The sequence below is a fragment of the Dysidea avara genome, chromosome 1 (genome assembly GCF_963678975.1).
Source record: "Dysidea avara chromosome 1, odDysAvar1.4, whole genome shotgun sequence".
NCBI classification, from domain to species: domain Eukaryota; kingdom Metazoa; phylum Porifera; class Demospongiae; order Dictyoceratida; family Dysideidae; genus Dysidea; species Dysidea avara.
In genome coordinates this window covers 24,711,393-24,729,701 of record NC_089272.1, presented here as the reverse complement: position 1 = coordinate 24,729,701, position 18,309 = coordinate 24,711,393, and the positions used below count along the sequence as shown (strand labels likewise).

The 18,309-nt window shown below is 36.4% G+C and overlaps 1 protein-coding gene across 1 annotated transcript in view; it reads left to right on the top strand.

The window, feature by feature from the left end:
* LOC136260220 (serine-rich adhesin for platelets-like) overlaps nt 1-10,074 on the top strand; it is a 53,755-nt gene extending 43,681 nt beyond the window's left edge. Inside the window, exons 5-8 of the mRNA XM_066053885.1 lie at nt 6,818-6,970; nt 8,379-8,412; nt 8,535-8,958; nt 9,822-10,074. Coding sequence (XP_065909957.1) covers nt 6,818-6,970; nt 8,379-8,412; nt 8,535-8,958; nt 9,822-9,914 — 704 coding nt within the window. The 3' untranslated portion in view covers nt 9,915-10,074. The remainder of the gene's footprint in view (nt 1-6,817; nt 6,971-8,378; nt 8,413-8,534; nt 8,959-9,821) is intronic.
* Nucleotides 10,075-18,309: the final 8,235 nt, after the last annotated feature.

Below are 18,309 nucleotides of genomic sequence, written 5' to 3'. Positions count from 1 at the left end.
ATTTCTTGGCCACCACCTTTGATTTTACAACTTTTTTCACCCAGGCTTTTGAGGGCCGCACTATTTTTTTTACAGCTTGGCTGTTTTTGAATAGATTTCACTTCTTTTTGCATTTTCAAAACCAAGGTTTTAACACTACGTCGAGGCCATAGCATTGACTAGAGTAAATGGATTTCTACCTGGTTTACCTCCAGAACACAAAGAGTCTTAGTTGAAGGTTGCACATCTAGCACAAAAAAAGTATTGTTTGGTGTCCCCCAGGGCACTGTCCTTGCACCCCTAATGTTCTTACTATACATTAATGACATAGACCTTAGAGACCATCTGAGATTGGAACAAATTACCCCACTGAATTATTGAATCTGATTCACTCAATGAATTTTCTGATTATTTTCACTGACAACCAAGGCTGGACCTAGCTACTTATTATTTTATGTATATTAATTATAATTATGTCTTATTTGTGTAGCTACGTATTTAGTTATTGTACATAGTTGTACTGGAGCTGCAATGTTTCAGCTCCCTGGGATACTATCAGCAACAAGCTACCTATCCCAAATCAATCAATCAGAGCATTCAATCATAGTTTTGCAGTGACTGTTCTATTAGAGTATCTCGATTTTTAATGCAAAAATGAAAAGATGCAGTTGCTCAACTTTAAACAAAGCAAATCCTGCACCTTTTTACTGGGATATGATTTCCAGGCTGTTGTATCACAAGTTTTGCTAGTATAGCACTTATTATGATGATTACGATGATGATGATTGGCACGAGTCGGTCATACTAGTCTGCTCGCAGACCGCCTGGGGCGAAACTAAGTCAATACTACAAATATACCACTTATCAATACGAAAATAGCTCCGATTTGATGAAATAGCTACTAGACTGAGCCTCAAAGTGTTGCAATAATAGTATGGTGCTATTGCTCTAATAGAGCGCACATTTTTGCTTTTGCTGAAATCATCTAATAAAACACATATAGAATGTTCTAGAACAATCTAGATTTTCTATTGGTAGATCAGTTTTACTTATTAAGCTAGAATTTTCATTTATAAGGTAGAAATTAAGTGAAATGATCAGCCAAGATAGCAGTAGTTCAGTGGTTAAGGATGCAGGCATTAGGTATGGAGGTCGTTGGTTCAAACTCTGGTCATGATCAGTTCATTTTTTTTCGACATTTTTATGCACCTTTTTTTGCCTCCCAGTGAATGCATCTCAATCCCACAATTTTACACTTGTTCGGTTTTTGCTTTATAACTTTGTAGCTGTAAGTCTATTGCTGTTCTAACCACCAAAAGGCATTCCTACGATGATCAGCCTATGTACGCACTAATTTTCAAGTTATTCCTCTACTTGGTTCACTCTGTGGCCGTGACAAAAGTTTCATCTTTTTTATGTGAATAAACACTCATAACTGCTTGGATATTTATCAGATTCATAGCAAACTTGGTACGCGAATGTACCTTTATACACTCTTTACTTGCACCAAATATCGATACAATGGAGTTACAAGTTTGTGTTTTATAGCATTTTTTGCAAAGTGTGCAAAAAGAAATCGAAGCCCCCGTAGCCCCCCTACAGCTTAAGAAGAAAAAAATGAAGAAATTAAAATGAAACTTTGGCCACTCATATCTCAGAAACGGCTGGGGTGATTTCCTTCAAATTGGGTATGTGGCATGGCCTACCTGGTGGGCACCTCTGTAATGAAATTGGTTCCAATCGGATAAGGGATCACAGAACTACATAGGTGTGAAAATTACATTTTCTTTCTTCCTGTAAATATACTCACGGTGTGATGCACCAGCTTCTTGGGCCACACGACACACACTTGAAATTGACAAGGAGAAAACATCCTGACCACCTGGCAGGCAGACTCCTGTAAGCATTCGAGTGTTAATTGGATGGCTGCAGGTTCGAGGCTGCCCAGGTCCAGTCATGAATTTTTTTTCTCCTTTCTCCACCTTTACAAACACACTTTATGCAATAACTTTAAACAGGCTGTAGGACCAGGTGTCCTACAGCCTTTCAGCACTTGTGCTGTAAAGCCTTAAGAAAAATAAAATAAAGTGTACTAAAAGAAAGAATTTGGAATACCGTATGTTCGTAAGAAGATTAAGATGACAAATACGAAGAAAATAAGACGACTTTTGAAGGTGCATATCTCGGTGATGTCCTGGCAGATTCAACTAAATTTGATGCCTTACCCCAAGGGAGTTTCCACAGCAAATGTAGTTAATGTCATTGAACTCTTGCTGCTGCTATTGTCAAATATGTTGGTGATGCCCAAATGTCCTGGGGGTTGTGACAACAAACTGTTAATTCGTTACGTTTAAATTACTGTCATAACTGTACTTTATTAAGCTTTAAAATTTCATCAAGTACATTTGGGCATCATGATCAAGACTCACGGTAGTGAGTCGCAAGGCCAAGAAGCACAAAGCGCGCGCCCACAAAATATAATAAACACGCGCCCACTACTGTGAGTCATTTACATGAGGGATTGATTACGCAATCTTTTAAAATCCGCATGGCGAAATCTCAGCCTTACTAAAAGATTCCGCCTCGAAACCAAGGGCATGTAACCTTTGTATAATGAGTAACTACTACATGAAAAGTCAGGAGAATTGTTGGAGTAGTTTGTTCCATCGCCCACCCATTTACAATGCATTAATTAAATTATTTATTCAAATGTACATCGTTCTTTTTTTCATTTTCTTCGTCATCACATCCCATTGGAGCGATTTTCTTTCAACCACGAAGTCGTATTGTAAAAAGGCTGCGGCTATCAGGGGCTTTTTACATAATGTATCTTAACATTTAATTTCGCTAAGAGTTGTTCGTTGGTTTATGAGATAGCTTTTGTGCTCTTTGAAGATTCAAACTTGCCGCCATGACGTCGAGATGTGAGGCGCCCGCCTCAATTCCCAAACCCAAACAGTGTGGAAGTGGTTAGCCATAGCGAGCTGGATGATTTCATTGTGCTGTCAACTCTTGGTTTAATTGTGAGTCCAGTCACTGATTTGTTTTAGCTAAATTCGCCATGGTATGCCTCCACTGACTCGTTATAGCATGACTCCGCGGCCCATGTAGGGCCGTACATAGCCTATAGCCAGCTGTTTCATACCCACTGTAGTGATATAGTTGAAGTAACTTACTGCTACATTACCCGTGCACGTCTTTAATCCCGCCCCAGCCCTTCAGTGCCTGTGAAATTTCAGTGTTTACTTAAAAAGCCAGCATTAGCGCATCACCTTTCAGTAACCCACAATTATAGACCGAAACTCTTTAATGATAGCATGAATATACTGTAATAGTAAACATTTACATTATGATGATCCCATAAAATTAAAAAAATTACTATATACAATAGCACAAGAAATTAGATACACTGGCGTTTGGCTATGAAGTACCACCAAGAGTTCATAATATAGTAGTGGGGTCTTGGTAGCTACCACATATTAATTTTTCTTCACCATTTGCGTGATTTGTCCATTGACCATAAACTCACCCGCCAACAGTCACAACATCAGTATCTACCCTGCACATACAGAAAGGGATACAGTATGGTAAGGCACAGCAACTAAAACCATGTAATCATATAGTCAGACTAACATGTCAACAAACACTTAATTCCACTATTATGATTATTGTGAAAGTGAGCATCCCACATAGCCATTCCCAAGATGTATTCAGCATACTGCAGCAGTTGATGACCACTTTTGGAATATATTACTTGACTTGTTTTGTGGTTCTCACCTAGATTGTTGACATAACAATTTTTATTGCTAGGAGACATATAAACTAGGAGGGACTAATGGTTATAGCACAATGGTAAACAAGTTACACAACAGCAAAGGAAATTTTAATTAAACTAGCAGTGATTGGATAGTTGATAGATAAAAGTAGATGACAATTTGTAGTATTTCCAGTCCTGATTGTTTGAGAATAAGCACATTAGCTGCTATAAGCATGAAAAAGCAAGACAGACTAAATTTTAACATGTAAACTCATTATGCACCTACCAATGTGTTCCCCCCTTGGATGTAATGCCTGTAAGTGGGGCTTTACAAGGCGAATTGACATGAAACTGCTGCTTCACTATGGGGAATTTGACAATCATTCATTAAACACCCAAGTATTTTTTCTATGCTATGTCAAATCCCACACATTGCCACTGGAGCCAATGGTGTGGTTTAGACACAATAGGTTTGTCCTACCATGGGGCATTTAACATTCGGTTGTGCCCACTATAGCCCTATATATGCCCGATGGGGAGGGAGGGGTTAGTAGGGCAATACATTACAATTGATATGTGCATTATATATAATATGGTGCATCTACTGGGGTAAGTAGATTAAGCCTGTACCTTGCGGGCCTAAGCATGTTCCTCTCCTGCTTTAAAAAACAATCTTTTATTGCCTGCCCCTAACTGGAGTTTGCCTGACACCTTCAACATCACAAAAAGCTGTCTAAAATGGTTAATTTAGCTTTGACCATTGGCAAACTACGACACTCAACAATTATATCAGAGTATACATAACTCTATATATCTGCCCATTTACTATATAGTAGGGTCCATGGTTGTCTCAGATCTGCTTATATTATTATCACATCAATCAATCGATGCATAGTAATTACGGCCTACTGTATGTACGCATTGAGCTGAGCCCTCAAAAATATTAACCCATTTGTAGTATTGACTTACCCGCTAATCATTCAAATGCCTGACACACTATTTATAGCCAAAGTTTTCACCATACATTATAGGAAGCCATAAAAGTACATAGCCTATTAACCTTTCCTGAACTGTTGGTGGAAACACTTGTTTGCTCTTGACATCTTTGTTGTCATCACCAACCATCTTGGTTGGTTGAAATGTTGAGAAAATATCCTCTTTCATTTTTAACTGTTTTCTCTGGGTTCAGCTCAACTTGTTCATGGTCTGACCCACGCAGCTAAAACAAGCCAGCTACGAGGCTCTGGTAAGGGGGTGTCACGTCGGCTCATGCTGTAGGTAGATCTGCGACCGCGGTCAAAGTCTTGACCAATTTTCACCTTGACCTTTGACTTGCAGCATTTATCATCGTGACTTGAGCATTTCTTGTTGAACTTTTGACCTCCACTTATTTCTCTATTTTCCTATACGCACCTGCACTTGTAACCTAGTATGATAATTTCTTAGTGCATGCTACCAGCAGCTGGGAGAGAAAAATCATTATAATTACGGCGAAATGCCTGTTGGAGCTTTAAAACATCTTCTTGGAGATCCTTACTTCTTGTGAGTTACGTATAATTCCGTAAACTTGATAGTAGCTATGTATAGTTTTCGATTGTGGGTTTCAAATCTTCCGTATCGTCTTGACCCTTGACCTACTGTAAGAGCTATTTTGTGGCCTTGACCGTTGACTTAAAGTTTTACCGCGGTCACAGATCGACCTACAGCAAGAGCCTGAGTGACACCCCCTTGCTCTGGCCTACATGCACAAGCATAGTATATAACCAGGAAGCTACTATAGCATGGGAGATTCCTGTCTAAAAATATGACGGTAATTATATAGCCGTTTACAATGACTTAACTATACACGAACTTACCAAGAAATTTACTGGGAGAATAGTGTGATGCATTCAGTGCCGTCAGGTTTCATGTCCATTCCGAGGCATACATTCAGCAACAACTCGCAGCTGATTTGGCTCCACTTGTCACGCACAGATTTTGACTACACTAGTTATATCACCAACCCACTGCTTCAGCAAGAACAGTTAAGACTGTAGCCTCGACTTTGCCGGTTCTTATCTTACGTGAAACATCACGCGAGATATCACGTGAGTCCTAGTGGGAATTTGAACACTAAGCGACCGCAGGAGTCATACCAACAGTGTGACCTTCATACTTCTGGATTTACAGTGTATGTAATATAATACCTAGCTGTATGTTCTCTAGTCAACAAAAAGTAGTGATATCCTGTGCCAAAAACAGCCCAGCTGTAAAAAAAGGCGAGGCCAAGAGTGCACAAGTACATGTTCATGGAGTAACCAAAAGACATGATATCAAAATCTGGCCAAGAAAGCATTTACAGTATAGGCACTTTTGTGCATTCATTTTCTATATGCTTCACATTATCACATCCAGCTAGCTGTACATGTGTGCTTGCAATATAAACAATACTACTGAGATGATAAAAGATATTACACTGCATTGTTACCAAAATTAATTTAACTAAAAATTTACAATTGGTTTCTACTTGGCCATCTTTTTATTTTAATATACAGTGCAAAAAGATGGCCAAGTAGAAACCAATTGTAAATTTTTAGTTAAATTAATTTTGGTAACAATGCAGTGTAATATCTTTTATCATCTCAGTAGTATTGTTTATATTGCAAGCACACATGTACAGCTAGCTGGATGTGATAATGTGAAGCATATAGAAAATGAATGCACAAAATTGCCTATACTGTAAATGCTTTATTGGCCAGATTTTGATATCATGTCTTTTGGTTACTCCATGAACATGTACTTGTGCATTCTTAGCCTCACCTTTTTTTGCAGCTGGGCTGTTTTTGGCACAGGTCTATACATTACAGATCACACCTCAACTGTATTTAATGGAAATACTGTAATTTGCTCTTTTCCTTACAAAAAGTTCTTTAATATTTATTTTGTTCAAGAAATTAAAACTAATAATGAAATTGGAAAAACTGGTCTACCAAAATGTAGCTAGTGCACTATACAATGATCCTTTTTGTCAAAACTATATGTAATAGCTACATATTATAACATTGTGTTACTGATTTTATTGCAATGTACATTCATGTATAGGTAGTGGTGGTAACAATGACAATGACAGTAGCAGCAGTGATGGTGGCAATGGAGGAATAATTGGAGCTTTTATTGGAATATTAGTGGCTCTAGTTGTTACAGGAGTTGTCATCATCATCATCGTGTATTGGTTTTGTTATCATAAGAAAAAAGGTAATTGTGATTGTCAGTGTATTCTGTTGACATTGATCCCATGATGAAACGATAAATAATAGCCGGACACTAAGACCAAGTGAACTAAGTGATTTAGTAACCCTGAAGGACCAAGGCTGTAGCATTCTGAGGGTACTACTATGAAATTGCTTAATTTCCATTAGTCATGGTGTCTAACTTACTTACTGCATTGATTTACATGTACCTTTATAGTCACAGCATGAGTGTGGTGAAAGAGCAGTGAAGAACAGCTGAATAAAGCAGAATATTATTTTTGTAGCTTCTCATCCTGAAGCTCCTACGGCACCCACAAAAATAATTATTGCTACACAATCTTATAAGGTTGTGCTAGCCAAATTATATCAGAACAAACACACATATACATACATAATTAAAATAAAGTCAATAAGATACCTGCCATAAGAACACACTTTTTGTACTACATACATCTTAAGAGGTTTTCACAAAGAATAACAAGTACAAATCCTTATAAACTTGTTTGATGTGATATACATGATATTCTTAAATCCATGCTAATAAATTAAAGTGTCACATAGTAATAAGACCTGTTAACATCCTACATCAGTTAGTCTGCATGCACTACTGCTTTATGACATGCACTAGAGTTATGCATAGTTTGGGGGATAAAAGGGGCAGTCCAGGACATTGCTAGATGCTAAGTGCTAAATGCACCTACACTTGCTCTAGTGGGGAATTTAGCTGCTGTATTTCTATTGCTATAAGCAGCCTGACTGTGCCTCCTGGGTGCCCAAAATGTGAAAATGTATTTATACGAAGTGAACTACTGCATGCATGATTGCATTGGTTGAGTGAGGGTGGATGCCAGTGATTAGTCAAAAGGGCAGGTGGGTGGGCAACTGTTCTTGGCATGTTTGCGGCAGCTTCAATCTTTATGACTGAATTCAGTATGAGCACTTCCAAATAGCGCTCCTTCTGCCACAAGTAGAGATCGTGTGATCACCATTTGCATGTGCAATGGTGTCGAGTATTAACAATTGTGGTTTCCAGCTCTATTAACTGGGATTCAACACTGACTATACCCGGGGCTTCCTTGTCTGTTAACCTTATTTACAGTAGTGGTAAATTGTGTTTAATCAGGATGCTTGAAAATGAGGACACTTAGACACTTAGTAATGATCTCAAAATATTCCTTAAAATTGACCTGGAATACCAGGACACTTTGATAATCAGGACACTACTGTTTAGCATCACAGTATTTGCATACATAAAGTGTAGTTTTCAACTAGTTAGTTAGATGTACACTGCATGTACTGAGTGCATGTATATATCTGATAGTCAGAATTTTTAATTACTTCCCCTATTAACAAGAAGCTATGCATTCATTGTAATTTATGTTACAGTATAACATAAATGTGTTCCTCTGTAGATACAGTTGATTACAAGAAGACAACTTTTCAGAGGTAATAGTATAGTAAATACACTGCACACTATACCATACTTGTGTACAGACTGTGTATGTATAATGATCATTGCACCGTTTAGACAATACTGTATAAACAAACTATTTTTCTGTATACTACAGTATTTCTGAGGGCAATATAGCAGAAGGCACTACTACAGTAACAAAAAATTATGATCTTCAATCTGAGCCACTTGTTAATGAACAATACGCCGATGTCCAGAAACTACATAACAAGACTGCCACTGTTCCCCATCAAGCCGCACCTAGTGGTGAAGAATATGCTTTATCCACTAAAACAATAAATGATGATGCTTGTAAACTGCCCAAGCCAACACCATCACCAATGGAGTATGCTGTTGTTGATCTACAAAAGAAAACCACTGAGAGTCCTCCACAGCAACTGGTTGCTGAATATGATGTAATTAAAGACCCTATTGTTGATCTACAAAATAAAACCACTGAGAGTCCTCCACAGCAACTGGTTGCTGAATATGATGTAATTAAAGATGATGATGTCAATGATACAAAACCTGCTAATCAAGGAGTAAGTATGATGGAGCATTGTTGAGTAATAGATGTTTACTCAATATGTAAGAATCAATGGCTTAGACATAAAAAGTGAAATACTGTCAGTATGCATATGTGTAGTTCAGATTCGGATTCTCTATGAAGCATACATGTGCCTTTTCTCTTGCCTTTATGTTTTATGATAATGAAATATTCTGCATGGAGGTATCAAAGTACCATATTTCCCTAGAGAAGAAACACACAGTATTGAAATTAAATTAATCACAGCAGATGCCAAACACATTTGCAGTACATTAAATCATCACAAACAACTTGTTTACATGCTTTTTGCTTTCTGACTACGTTAGTGTGTATAGACTGTGCAAGTTTTAGTGTTTATTTGGTGGGTGTTATAAACTGTTTGGTAGGCAAAAGCTAAGTCAAGAGTGTAAGAAGCTATTTTGTATCTGGTCCAGCTGTGATTGCGCAGGAGAACTAGCACCACTGTTATAGCTACTACTGACAGACTTTACTGTGAGGCTTGTGCTCAATATTTATGGACTATCTAAACTACACAATCAATCGTGCATGATGCAGGATGGTGTAATTGGGGCAAATGTCTCTTTCCCACCCACCTCCACTTTCCAGGTATCCAAGTGCATGCACATTGGCACTGAAGATATAATGTAATAATGACATTCAAGTAGCTATCTCACTCAATAAGTGTATAACTGAGCTAGAGATTTTTCCCTCGACTGCCTACCTGGATGTTCCCCTCCCTTTGATAACTCCTGGATCCTCCCCTAACAATATAAATATGTCATAACAGTTTTAATAAGTGTATTTTGTCTTGTATTTCCTAGTACCACAAGTGTTATGTGAATGTGTATACCACTTTAGCTCAACTATGCTGTTCTAGAGGATATACCTACTACCGAAAATACCTTTCGTCTGGAGAAAGATATTTCTTCAACTTATACTCAAATTGCATAACTACATTGCATTGCCAGACTTGTTGTTTTAACCTTGAGATGCACAACCCATAGCCACAACAATTTTTGAAATTTTTGTAATTACCCTTTTAATAGTCTTCTTTTATTGTAGTCTCATTTTACTGTAATGTGTGCAGATCTGAATAGTTTTTAGTAGTTGATTATACTGATGTCTTAGTTACTAGTTTATGTTTGCAATGCATGACAACCACAACTCTGATTGTTCACATCATATGATAATTAGCAATTACCAGAAATATGATTAACACTAACTATTTTTTATACAGTCCAGTACACCAATTTGATTGTATTAGTTGACTAGTCCACACACTCATAAAACCACCTACTAGGTACTTCTACCAATTTCTGCACTAAATTTACAGTAATAACATGACAATAATATTATACAGTACATTGATGGTTCTATAGTAGTTGTACCATACATAGTTAGTTCATAAAGCTCAAACTGATTTATTGCATATAAACTGGTTGCTATATAGGCCTGCCAAAACCTTTGAACAACATATATCTGTTTAAATAACCTTGTTTTATGCATACTTTATTTTCATGCAAAAAAAATTCATGGTAACTTATTAATATAAAATAACTACAGCGAAGGAAACTTATTTTATGCAAGTAATTTAATGTGACTGCTCTGTTGGAGTATCTTAATCTTTTCTAGCACTGGTAGCTAAAAATTTTGCCATGTTTAATGTCTTAGTTGAAAGCCAATGGTTACAGTATGAAAAGCAGCAGCAAGCCACACAGTTAATTTTGGCTAGTCTCTTGCATGTATCCTTATGATGGACAGGTTTGTTGCGTCTTTTAAACACCACTATTTCATTGCTTCACTGTGGTAAAGCTACTATTGAGATAACCAATTGCAAGGCAGCTGCAAAATAAATTTTGATTGAATTTTTAATATTGCAAGATAATCTAATAGAGCAGTCATGGTTACAAAATTGTATACTTTATAGCTACATATTTGTGTATGCTGGCCACATTTTACATGGTCACATTACTGAAATTTAATGTCAAAATAGGCCAAAGCCTTTAAGAACTGTGCTTGCATAGACACATCATGTAATTAAAATTAATAGATTAACAATTTCGTGGTGCAAGACACAGTATTTTTACTTTGAATTCCATAATTTCCCTTAAATCTTTCTTTTAAGGCATTTTTGCAATGCAACAAAGTAGCTATATACATATAATTATGATGGTTACATACAGAAGTTATACTATATGTACATTTTTCAAAGTAATATGTAACTGCATGTGTGTAAGCAACAGTATAAAATGGTGGAGGTAGATGGTCAAACTGCACCATATGGTGTGAAAATTGAAAAATGAGCCTGTAAAGTCCTATGGCATCATACAAATAACTCAGTGTATCATACAGTGATTTGTGTTGATTGGTGACTAATTATAAGTGTAGTGGGAGCACTTTGTGAGTGTATACATACACAACTACACGAGAAGAGACCGAGGCTACTGAGTGAAAGAACAGTGTACTCAAGAAAACTATGGCATATATTGCAAATAAGAACTTAGTACAAAGAGAAAGACACAGGCAGCTAACTTTGAAGGCCATGAACATCAACTTCTCACATGATGTCCTTAATTCGAGATTTCATTATACTGCCTTGACAGTTCTGCTAGCGAAAGTGATGCATACGGGTTTCAATCTTTGGGATTCTATATGGACCACCAGCCAAAACTATATATTTAGTGACATATTAATTTACAAGAGGAAATGAAAGTATGCAGTTACTTTATGGATTCATTTTTCACAGCCTTTCTATCTGCTAGCTATTATGTGTATACCTCAATATCTTGAAGAATATCAGTCAGTGTTTGAAGATACTCAAGCACACTGTTTAAATTGCTGATATCTTCTGTCTCTTCAAGCTGTCACTTTGCTCAACAAAATATTCTCCTCTGAAGAAAGAATTCTGTAACTGATATTTTATAGCCATTGTAGTTGTGAAAACACTACTTGTGAAATCAAACTGCTGTATTGATAGATTGACAATGTTGAGTTCAGAAGAATTGTTGGAGTGCTCTGTTGGTAGTACAACTGCCTTTTTATGCTATATGGAGTTTAAAGAATTTAAACGAGGTTAATGATGGAAGCAAACTGTGCAGGCACCCTCCATTCAATTATCAATCCAATAGTCATGAGTGCACATTAGCCAGAATCTAAACACATGCATACTTTCATAATTTATTTTTTTTAAACTGCATATATACAGACTTGAAATGGTATCAAGAGAACTGCATGGGAATCAATTATTGTTGGATCTGATTCACTCAATGAATTTTCTGATTATTTTCACTGTCAACCAAGGCTGGACCTACTTATTATTTTATGCAAATTAGTTATAATTATGTTGTATTTGTGTACCTATTTAGTAATTGTACATTGTTGTACTGGAGCTGCGATGTTTCAGCTCCCTGGGATACTATCAGCAACAAGCTGCCTATCCCAGTCCAATCAATCAATGTGAATGCTATTTATTATTTTAATAATTATGTTTCTTGTATGCATGTGTTTTTATACCTATACATTATCTGCAAATTAAGTAGTTCTGGAACCAGATGTCCATGTGTCTATAGTGATAGTGGAAACATGTTTACTGTATACCTGCTAAACATTGCAGTAATTAATTAGTAACAATATGTGAATATGTTGTAACCTTTTATATGATAAAAAGGAAGATTTCAACATCCTTATTAAACAGTGTATGTAGGTTTATAGGTTGTTATGGTAGTTATAATAAAGCTGTTAAAGTATGCATAAACAAGACTATTAATTTTTCACATGAAAAGTGTGCTCCATATAAGTGAAACCATTTCCTAAACAATTAACCTTACAGTCATGTGACTAATTACCACATACTATATAGTACAATGAGCATGAGCAATTGCACAATTTGTTGTGCTTTTATTTATACGATTGATACTGCTAACTATGTAGTCAACATATTTAAGCCTTTTACATCACAATAACCATGTGTGTAGGTGTACTGTACATATGGGGAAGAAAATTTCCAACTACTCTTGTCTCACATACATACAGGCGTAGTCTAGTTGGATGTTTCAAGTACATTTCCTTGTAGATGGTACAGTTACTTGTAGGTTACTAGAGAGTAGTCTTCTGTACTAATTAACTGCATAGCACAGATATCCACCAAGTGAAGTCTGTGTGATATTGCTTTACATGATTCTTGTACCATCATAGATATAATCAGTGTGTAGCATGATCATACACAGGGATCTGTACATTTGATGTATACAAGAAAACATTAATTATTTTCATGATCTAGTTGTGAATATAATTTTCCAGTATAGGTAGTTGCCAATGCCTCTTAAGAATTGCTAACATAAAAACTATTGAATTCTGTATAATTATTATATCCACAGCTGCATGTACATGCTAAGAGGTGCAATGAAATGCATGCACAGGTATATACAAGATCAGAGATTTTAAAAATATCAAGTTTTGGGTAACAAATAATGTATACTAAATGTAGATGTCCTCAAAGCAATTTAGCATTCCATACAATCTTAATTGAAACCATTTGAATATGAAAACATCTAGTGCTGCATGTGCATGGAATTAATTGCAAGTGTTATTTTAAACAAAAGTGTGTGTAAACAGCAGTCTTTTCCATATGACTGCATGGGGTTGAAAAATATTTGCTATGAGAACAATTCCACTAATCAAATCTACAAAATTTCTGTGACAGGTCCAATCTAGGTCCCTGAATGTTTTCTTAAAAATTGTCACTTGAAGATTTTTCTAGTACATAATAGGGGAAGCACCCCTGTGCAGGCCTAGCCTTTTGGTACCACCCCTTCCTATTTGGATGAATTAGATAATAAATAAATAAATATTATGCTATATGCAAACGTTAATCACACAAATAGTATTGTACTTGTGGTAGTATCCACACAGTTATCACACATCTATTTGCATGTGTGCTGTAAAAGGACACATATAATGAGCACTTAATATCCACCATTAGTGTTGCCATGTGTGATGTGATGTCATATGATGTCAATGATGGCATGTTTCATTACTTAGTTGATGTACTCATGACATCAGTACATCAATTACTGAAATAGGATATATACCTTTTAGATAAATATGAATTAACAATCTCTGCTCACATGTGATACTAAACCAACTATATTTCCTATCACATGTTTTAAATTCCTCCATTCACATGCTACTGGTGCATGATAATAATCTTAACAAATAATAAACATAAATTTTGGTAATCACGGATCATTCATGGAAGCAAGGAAATCCATAAGTGACAGATTATATTCAGTGTGATATCATAGAAGTGTTTCTACATGCGTACATGGAGCTATCAGTGTAAAAATTACTAGATATATACACTAAATTGTATACCAAAAAGATTATTTTGCTTAATAAAGAGCTATTACCAGATGGATGGCTTGATACATGACACAGGTGTTATCAGATGTAGCCAGCAAGCAAAAAATGTCGGTTGTTGCATCAGTGTGTATCCTACCTTGACTTGTTTACAAAACTATATAGTGCATAAATATAATAAGGTTTGATCATGAAATGAGCACTGTTACCACTATCAATGGAAAGTACAGTGGATCTTGGCAATTAAGAAGTTTAATTTAGAATTTAACTTTTTCTAGGACTTCTTTCTTGAATGGATATAGGACTCTATGATACACAAGATATTTTGTTGATGTGTACATTTTAGATTCTATTTGGAAGAAAATGCCTGAGCCAGATTAGGGCATTTTTGATGGTTATTAGTGTAAGTATGTACATTTTAACCTACATATGTAGGAGGTTATTTAGATGCTACATATCATACATAGAGCATTTACACTTCAGTAGATGTGTTTCTAAGAAAACTATAGTAACACACTGAACAGGAATTAGTGTACCAGTAGATATAGTTACACATTTCCCTTTACAGACTTGAAAAGCATGAAATATAATATTCAATGAGGCTGTGAATAAGCTATGCACATGTATTGAATATCACAGTGCCTATGAATAAACTATCCACGTGTACATATTGGTTTTCAATATCGCTGACATACAAAACATGTACATACATGGACTATGTTAAATATCTAAAATAATAACTGTGTTTATATAGTGGTGGGTATTATGGAAACAGCACTAGGACTATTGGAATGATACCATAATTTGACACAACATGTCAAATAAAGGTATGGATGTGGCACTCAAGTCTGTTACTATTAAGCTTAATCAGTAAATGTCTCATGATTTGTTTTCTGAGGCTTGACAACCTGTTTTCTTATTCCCAGAATTTAAACTTCATAAGGAGGGTAACACAGGTTGTGTGATTGTGTCAGGCTTCATAAGTTTTCAGTATTATAGCCCAAGCCCTTTATTTGTTCTAACTCTTTTGTAGCCTCATACAATAATAGCTATATATGTATATAGTTATTCATCTTCTAGTGACCGGATTTGCAAAAAAGGTACCTTTTCCACACATTTTACATGTCAGCACAACTGTAGTAGGAAATTATAGGTACCTACTGTAAGTAGTAAAAGGTACCTAGTGCAGTTTTGAGCAAAAAATGCTCAAAACTATTATAGCTTTTACAAGACCTTAGCTAACCTTTTAAGTAACAGATAACTATAGACTAATGTTGCTGTGATTTGGAGCATTTTTAATATCATGCTTTTTGAACAAGAAACAAGAGAGGTTTTCTGTGCTGAATTAATTATGGTCAGTCTTCTCAGCACCACAATAGAGTAGCTACAGGAGCATAATAGGGAGGGGTTTTCCAGTGCATGGATTCAGGAAACCCTCCTTTTCTAAGTTTGCATGAGGAACCTAACACACAAATTAGTTTGGCACAGGAAAGAAGTTAGTGACACAGCATGCACTACAGCATAAAAATTTATTAATGTAAATATTCATCTCTCAGGGAAGTGTCTACAAAGGGAACATGGGCCTTCTTATAAGTTGTTTTTAAGAGATTGAATACTCTAATAGAGTGGTCAAGTATGGCCTAGTTGTCCAACCATTAAAAATATCCATGTGGACTTCTTATTGTTAGGAAATAAAACAGAACATTGAATGGAGTTTTGGGAGATGTAGAGAACAATTGACATTGTGGAAACCTGAGGTATTAGCTTGTACTGCTAGTTTGCAGTTATTTGCTCATGGGAATAGGTAGACTTTCTGGCCTGAATTTCATGAAAAATAATGTGTAGACCTACTAGGTAGCTGTCAGGGTTTTGCAAATATACCGTATAAAGGGAAACATTGGTGGGGATAAACTATGGTAACTAACCAGATAAATTGCATTTCACAAAATAAATTAAAAACCTTTGGCAAATTCAAGCTCAATCTTTTAGCTATAAAAATGCTAATCTCAGGTGCTAAAAGTATACATACTTGGTGGTTTAAACTGTGGTGAATTTGTAGCAAATTGCCAAAGTTCCCCTCTATACAGTAACTGATTTACTATTCCATAATCATATTCCACATGATGAAATGATTATGACAAACTGTTGAGTTATTATTATTAACACTTTACAGTGACCAGCACTGAAGGTCTACAGCAACAAGTTGTAAACCATTGAGTGGCCACATGGCAACTGTGTCCCCAGGCCCTCACATCTAGTACATGTAACTGTGTTGGTAGTTATAGTGCTGCCATTGGAGATCCCTTTTGTAAACTACTCCCTCAGCTACACATGAGACAAGTAGCAATGATAAAATTTGAGGCAGTAAGGTGAAAAGTATTGCAGGCAGGGATGAGAAACAAAATAGCTAATCAAGTTTGCTTGGGCTAAACACCTATCATGATCAGTAGTTGGATAGTCACTTACTAATGCGGCCGAATGACCCAAGAAAGCGGAATTGGTTGTTTTGACCATTATAGATAATGTCAAGAGTACATTATACTGTAGCTTCATTATGTACTCTTCATCAAATACCCGGTATACATATGTTTGCATTGTACGGCTAAATTAAGTTCAAGAATATAAGTTCTTATCATTGTCTCTCCATTTCCTATGGTGACACACATACACAGGTATTCACTTTAGGTAAATCTACTCAAAGTCACAAATCAAGGCTAAAACACAAGGCCAAACAAACACTAATTATGGAAAACGCAGTTCTACTATCGTGGAACCACCTTGTGGAATGCTCTGCCAACAGCCTTATATAACCCAAAAACGTTTACTCAATTTCGAAATAGTTTATAATTTATTTAATAAGACCATTTTAGTGATGTTAGTTAGGGTCCGCAATCCGAAAAATCAACTTCTACAAATCAATCCCCCTACCATTGTGGGATGTTCATTGTAGTATCCCAATGCTTGATCCACCATGAAACCGGAGGCACGATTGTTGTCTTCACAGAAATATCATTTTCAGTATCTCACAAGATGCAAGATTTATTTTTAAAATTTCGTGCTCCACACAAAGGACCGGATGAAACTTGCTACTTAGCCAAATCGTATCCAGAGTTGTTGTAGTTGAAAACTACGCACAGAAATAAGTAAATGGTTTGCTGGGTGCCCGGCACAGGGTTGCTTTCTTTGAAAAAACCGGACAAGAAATACGAAGTTTCGAATTCAAACTGCCCTACCACCCAGGGCAAGAGAAGCCAACTTTTCCTCATAGTGTTTCGATACGGTTGGGTGCATAGTCTGTCTATGCTGTTAGTTTGGAAAAGATCTGAGACTTCTCACCATCTGGGTGACGAGCTTCAAAATTTTTTGCAGCATCAAAGAATTGTGTTGCGAATTCTACCCATTTCCAGCGCTTTTGCAGCCACAACAATCATCAATTATAGACTATAACTATGGCAAAAGATGTCCCTGAACGTTTGGTAACAGCGGTTGTCAATTGTTATTTCATCCACAGCTTCCACGCCTCGTTCTAAGCTATGCATCAAGGGAGGCAGCAAAATCGTCCAAATTTGACTTCACCTCTAACGCTCCACAGCAGCTTCAAATCTTCACTAGATCACCCTACATCACCATTATGCTGCAAAACATCCCAAAACAAACCGAAAAATGCACAAAATTTTTCATTTTTTTTATCCGAGCTGGGTGGAGCTCCTGGTATACTGCATCATATGAAATCACAGAAACACCAACTACTACTACTACCAAACGTTTTGAACCATCATTTATCATCATTCTAAACAAAATTAAGTGACCAGTGTGGCATCAGAAGTACCGGAAAGCATTTTGGTACCATTGAGAGAATCCCTTGAAATGACGCACGAAAATTTTGACGTTCTTCACCCAGATGGTGAGAAGTCTCAGATCCTTTCCAAACTAACAGCATAGACAGACTATGCATCCAACCTTATCACATCACTATGAGGAAGAGTTG